The 6,625-nt window shown below is 35.1% G+C and overlaps 1 protein-coding gene across 1 annotated transcript; it reads left to right on the top strand.

The window, feature by feature from the left end:
- The first annotated feature begins 529 nt into the window (after positions 1 to 529).
- On the top strand, positions 530 to 6,371 carry LOC112039722 (probable disease resistance protein At4g27220). The gene is made up of 5 exons (XM_065762989.1): positions 530 to 3,289; positions 3,478 to 4,260; positions 4,602 to 5,306; positions 5,614 to 5,701; positions 6,088 to 6,371. The coding sequence occupies exons 1-4, from the start codon at positions 530 to 532 to the stop codon at positions 5,632 to 5,634; spliced, it is 4,269 nt and encodes a 1,422-aa protein (XP_065619061.1). The 3' UTR covers positions 5,635 to 5,701; positions 6,088 to 6,371.
- Positions 6,372 to 6,625: the final 254 nt, after the last annotated feature.

Raw genomic sequence — 6,625 nt, 5'->3', positions numbered from 1 at the left:
AGTACGTATAACAAAAGTACCATTGGGAACAACACACCCCATAGAGCAGGAAATAAATCCAACAGGTTGGACAATAGCAACAAAACAAAACAACGACTAAAACATCACCAGAGACAGAAAAGCAAAACAAATCAACCAACTCGATGAGAGCTAGTTTCTTTTCTGTGAAGCACATAGTCTCTGATACTCTTCTGAAAAACCAATAGCCCCATCTAGGATGATTTTTGGATGCTGCTGGATTCTTTCAAAGTAGAATTTATTCCTTGTGTTCCATATTGCCCAAGACACCATTGCCCATCATTCTAACTCCAGCTGTGGGAGCTTCTTAACCAGCAATTGAAATAAATGGAAGAACTCACGAGCCTCATTTGAGCACTTTTGAAGCAATTGGAATATATGTTTTTTTTTTCTAATGTTTAGAACTCTTGATTCTAAAAGAACAGAAAATCGATCACGCAAATATAAATGAAAGTAAAAATTTAAAACTCCGTATTTTCTTACAGAGAATCCAAAAGAATAAAGCCAAGAAATGAAGATTATTTCACCTATCGTTGACATTGGAGGACACTTGGTGGTGCCAATTAGAAAACACTTTTGCTATCTAAGTTGCTACAATAGCCACATCAAGAGTCTCAAAGATCAATTTCAGAAGCTGGGTGACAAGAGAGCTGGGGTGCAATTAGAAATTGATGCAGCAAAACAAAACGGAGAGGTAATTGCATCTGAGGTTGAGAGCTGGGTAGAAAAGGTAGACAACATCAGTGAAGGTCTGCAGAGATTCCTTGAAGAAGATGTCAAAGAAAATGTGATGTGCTTGAATGGATGGTGTCCCAATTTGAAGTCACATTATTTCTTGAGTAGGCAAGCTAAGAAGAAGACTTTGGAAATTGATGGGCTATTAAGGGATGGACAATTTGATAAAGTGTCCAATCCTCCTCCTCCACCATGGGGAATAGCAACTTCTTCCAAGGAAGGTTTTAAGGTTTTTGAATCAAGAATACCAGTTATGAAAGAACTTTTGACTGCTTTAAGGGATGACAAGATCAACATGATTGCCATATGTGGGATGGAGGGGATTGGAAAGACAACAATGGCCAAAGAGGTAGCAAAAAGAGCCAAAGATGATAACTTATTTGATGAAGTTGTGATGGTAGCAGTGTCCCGTAAAAAAGACTTGAGCAAGATTGAAGATCAAATTGCTATGATGCGACATAGGGAAATTAACTTTGAGAATGTCCTTGTAATATTAGACAATGTTATGGAAGAACTTAATCTAAAGGATGAAGGAATTCCTTATAAAGTTGAACTCAATAGTTGCAAAATCTTGTTAACATCAAGAAGCGAAGAAGTCTGCAATCAAATGAAATCTCATAAGATTGTTAGAATTGAAGCCTTAACTGAAGAAGAAGCATGGAGCTTTTTCAAAGAGATGGCAGGTAATTGTATAGATACTCCCAATCTACATCCAATAGCAGAAAAGGTTGTGAAGGAATGTAAAGGCATACCTATTGCTATAGTTACTATTGGAAGAGCTCTAGAAAACAAGAGAAAGAATGAGTGGGTTTCTGCACTTCAACAGCTTAGAAAGTCTATCTCAAAAAATAATTCAGGTTCAGATTCAACTGTCTATTCCAGCATAGAGCTCACTTACAATTTTCTAGCAAGTGATGAAGCCAAGTCATGCTTTTTGCTATGCTGTTTATTTCCAAAAGATTATGATATTCCCATTGAATATTTAGTCAAATTTGGAGTGGGACAAAGGTTATTTGCAGAGAATGATAAGGTGGCAGAAGCAAGAAATAGAGTCCATGAAATGGTTGACAATCTTAGAAGATCATCTCTTTTGTTGGATAGCGATGAAGAAGAATGTGTGAAAATGCATGATGTTGCACGGGGTGTTGCCATATCAATTGCTAATGGACATGTTTGTTGGGAAGAATGGACAGAGAAAGATACATATGAACATTATGTTGCGATTTCAATTGTATCTCAAGAATTGAAAAATCATCCTGATGGCTTGGAGTGTCCGAAACTTGAGCTTTTACAACTATCATGTGGCAAAGACGCTACTAGACAAACGCTCCCAACCAATCTATTTAAAGGGATGATGGGATTAAAGGTTTTGGCTATGCAAGGTATGTCTTTTCCATCACTACCACAATCCATACAGGTCCTTCAGAACCTTCAGACATTGCTTCTGGAGTATTGTGAGATAAAAGATGTGTCAGCAATTGGAGCACTTGGGAAACTAGAAATGCTTAGCTTTCTTGGTTCTGAAATCAAGGAGTTGCCCAAAGAAATAGGAAATCTGAGTCATTTAAAGTTGTTAGATCTATCAGAATGCTCTGCTCTTCAGCACATTCCACCTGGTCTACTATCAAGTTTATCTAGACTAGAAGAGTTGTACATGGGAAATGTCTCTGTCATGAATTGGGAACCAATGGAAGGCAATAGAGAGGGAGCCAACGCAAGCCTTGCTGAACTAAGGTCTTTCTCTGATTCTTTGATGGCTTTACGTCTTCATATTCCAAACATCAAGTTATTGCCAAAAGATTTGCACTTCAAAAATCAAATGATAAAATTTCAGATATATGCATGTGACGAGCCATTTAGGCATCAGAATTTTGGCAAATATTCTACTTTCTGGAACACAACTCAGTATATATTTAAAAATAGTTTGGCACTTGAAGGATTTGTTGCAAGTGATATTGCAGAGAGTTGGATACCTCTACTATTACAGAAATCTGAATTTATAGCTTTGAGAGAAATAAAAGATTTCGAAAACATTCTCTATAAGTTAGATTTTCCATGCTTGGAGGTTCTGCTCATTTCATCCAGTGATGTAGAATACTTAATTGATGCCACATCATATCAGACTCCTCGTGTTGCCTTCCCTATCTTGGAGTCATTAATACTCTTGGAATTGCCTAATTTAAAAGAGATATATCATAGCCGAATCCCACAGAGATCCTTTAGTGGTACACACTCACAGCTTGCTTGTTTTGGCAAACTAAGATCAATTACACTCTTCTCTTGCAAATGTTTGAAAAATGTCTTTTCATTGTCCATAGCGAGAGGTTTGGTTCAACTCCAAGAGTTAGAAATACAAGACTGTGAAGACATGGAAGAAATATTTCACAAGGAAGGAGAAGATGAGAAGGCACTTAATGATAAGATCATGTTTCCGCAATTAACATCTATAAATATGGACTATCTACCAGGACTCATTGGCTTTTGTACAGGCGTGGGTCCTGTTGAGCTTGTCCAACCATCGTTGTTGAATCAGGAGGTAAAATTCTTTCCCTCGCTTTTTAAAATAATAATTTTATAAATCCTTCCTTTCAAAAGCTCATTGTTTTATGCTTTTCAAATTGATTTATCAATTTTTTAATGTTCAAAAGGTTTGCCTGGATTTGATGCTTCTTACATAAATAGCTGAAAATTGTTGATGGTATAACAATAATAAGTTAATGGATTCACCAGGTTAGAAGGATAGACACTTTTGGAAGTGACAGGATGACAAACATTCAGCAAACTGCTGGATTCTTTCCTGACTCAACACCCATCTCTCAGAAATTCTTTTCCTCCAAGACCATTTTGTGGCAACCTAATTTAAAAGAACTTTCATTGGAGGGTTTACATGAAAGACTAGAAGTGGTATTTGATCTTGAAGGACAGAAGGACAACAATGACCATCAGAGAATCGCAGTACTTGCTAAATTGAAGACTTTAAGAGTAATTGGTTTATCTAATTTGAGGTATGTGTGGAAGAATGTTCCACAAGGAATTCAGGGCTTTCAAAACCTAACATCAATTAATGTATATAGATGTCATAAACTAAGATATTTATTCCCACCTACTGTTGCAAAACTACTTGTGGAACTTCAAAGCATTAAAATATCGTGGTGTGGCATGATTGAAAACATTGTTCAAAGAGATGGAGAAGAAGAGGCAGAGGATATCATCTTGTTGCCTAAACTTACTTCCTTCTATTTAAGTTCTCTGCCAAACGTCATGAGTTTCTGTATCGAACCTTATTCTTTTGAATGGTCATCCATCGAGAAGATCTATATGTATGGGTGTCCGAAATTCAAAACATATGGGAAGCTGCAGAAAATTAACTGGGAATCAGATTCAATACCCCAAGACCAAGAGCCATGCCTTAAAGGTGTACCCAGTGGCAGGAATGATAGTCTAACAGTTGCGTCAGACCAAGGCACCACCAAGAAACTCCAAGAAAGCTCATCTGTTAATAAAGAGGTATGTATCTCACAAATAACAATCCCTACCACCTTTTCTTTTAATAATAAGAAAACAGCACAATGAAATTTCTAGATTTATGCACCTGTGCCAATGGAGCATGGTCATAACCTTAAGTCCATCAACAGAGTGATAAGATAAATAGACATCAACATTTTATTGCTTTTCTATTTGTTCATCCACTCTGTTTATACCATCTTCTTTTGTAGATATATATATATATATACACACATTATTTTTTTTTTTTTTGCTGTCGGGCCCATGGATCCAAATAATTTTGATGGATATTAACGAAATGATTATTTAGTTCTTTAAAAGTAATTGATTATCTTTGTTTGTAGGGTATTTTGACTAAGGATCCAAGAGCTAACGATATCTACAACAACTCCAAGACATGGCCTTTTTTTCCATCCCATTTGATTGTGTGCTTAAAGAATCTAAAAACGATGAAATTGAGCAACTATGATTCACTGGAAGTTATATTTCAACTTGAGGAACTAAAAGTAGAGGAAAGTCACATGGCACCAATACTTGATCAGTTAAGGATATTGGATCTAAGTGATTTACCAAAACTGATGCACATATGGAAGAAGGGCCCAGAAAGGAACTTGGGCTTTGGGAACTTGAGATTGTTAAAAGTAAGTGGATGTGACAGTCTGACATATTTGTTCTCACCATCCATAGCAAAACTGCTTGTGATGTTAGAGAAAATTGAAGTTAGTTCCTGTAAGAAAATTGAAGAAATCCTTGCAAGAGCAGGAGAAGAAGAAAAAGAAAAGGACGTTTTGTTCAATAAAGTGAACTCAATCGTGCTTCATAATTTACCAAATCTGAAGTGTTTTTGCTCTGAAACTAATGCTTTAGGCTGGCCATCGCTAAGGGAAATAAGGGTAATTAAATGTCCTAGTTTAAGCACGTTTATTCCATCTAATCTAAACACACCTAAGCTAGAGGGAGTAGACAATAATCATCCATGGATAGAAGAAAGAACGTGTCATTGGAAGGGAGACTTGAATGCCACCATAGAGCACATATTCAAAGGAAAGGTATGTCACATTCACACCACAAATATCCAACTAATAGGAGAATTTTAACACTTTTGTATAAACCATCACTGTATATAATTTGCAAATATTTTTAGCTTTTATTAATTAGTGGAAATTAGAGCCTAGTTTTATTAAAATGAAAAAACAAATATTTTGACACAATTGCATGCACCAAGAAAATATTTTGACAAACAATAATTTTTTCACTTACAATCAATTACAGTAGCAGTAATAGCAATCACATAGCACTGTCGTTTTTCCATTGAAAATATTATGGTTACTTAAATCACACATAATTTTTATATAGGAAAAGCCGGTGGATCATTAGACACATTAACAAGAGCAAATTGAGATTAGTGAGACGGATATGTGATGCTGGGTAAGACATACAAGTGGTGAGCACATTACCTTTTCTTATATTAGTTTAGTATTTGGTCAGTATCCAAAAATGCATAAACATCATAAATAAATAAAATAAAATTGAATGATCATTAATTACAAGTTTTTTAGCTCTATAAAATCTAGAAAATCATATTTGGTAAAGCATAATATTATTCTATCCATCCCGATCATTTTGCTATAATTTAATCTTTATATTATAAGAACAAAAACATCATATTCTAGTAATTAAGTTGAAATCTTTAAAATATGATACTAATCAAATTCATTAATCAATAAGTGTCCTTTTTCCTCATCATATATAGATGTATGAAAGCAATGAAAGTAATCCCATTTAACTCACTATAAATCTAATGTCTCACTTGCATGTATATGGTAACAGGTGGTATCAATTACATGCTTTTCAGCCTCAAGTTGCTAAAGAGGATATGTGGCTGGCATATACATGTAGAAGGAAGCATTGTTTCTTTTAGTGGTGCAGCTAGCTGGATCTATCTTATGCTATTTGTGTGTGTGTGTGTGTGTGTGTGTATATTCCAAGAAGACCATAGTGTGATTATATTCTTGTTTTCATCTATGTTCAATATTTTATCCATAAGACTCCAAAATTGAAAAAATTAAGTGCGTTTATGAGCCCTATATTTGAATGCCATGCATTTATCTCCACATTTGAATGCTAAGTAAATATACTCATGTTCATACTAATTTATCTACTTGATAATCTTGTAGTTATTAAGTTTCTTTAAACAAGAACCAAGTTAATGTACGTTTCTTTGCACAAGAAAGCAGTAAATCATTTTGATGAAACCCAACAAAAGCCAAACTTCCCCAGCACATGATATATTTCCGCATACAAAATTGACTTTCCACTAAAACCAAATGATACAGCCAGCCTACGTAATTCTCATAGCCAATGAAAT

The sequence above is a fragment of the Quercus suber genome, unplaced genomic scaffold (assembly GCF_002906115.3).
Source record: "Quercus suber isolate HL8 unplaced genomic scaffold, Cork oak 2.0 scaffold_485, whole genome shotgun sequence".
NCBI lineage: Eukaryota > Viridiplantae > Streptophyta > Magnoliopsida > Fagales > Fagaceae > Quercus > Quercus suber.
This window is presented reverse-complemented; position numbering and strand designations above follow the sequence as displayed.

Bases quoted from the DNA above. Each gene is read 5' to 3' on its own strand.
- LOC112039722 (XM_065762989.1), top strand. From the start codon at position 530: ATGAAGATTATTTCACCTATCGTTGACATTGGAGGACACTTGGTGGTG. The intron at 3,290-3,477 runs GTAAAATTCTTT...AGTTAATGGATT, and splicing joins CATCGTTGTTGAATCAGGAG to CACCAGGTTAGAAGGATAGA. The intron at 5,307-5,613 runs GTATGTCACATT...ATTTTTATATAG, and splicing joins AGCACATATTCAAAGGAAAG to GAAAAGCCGGTGGATCATTA.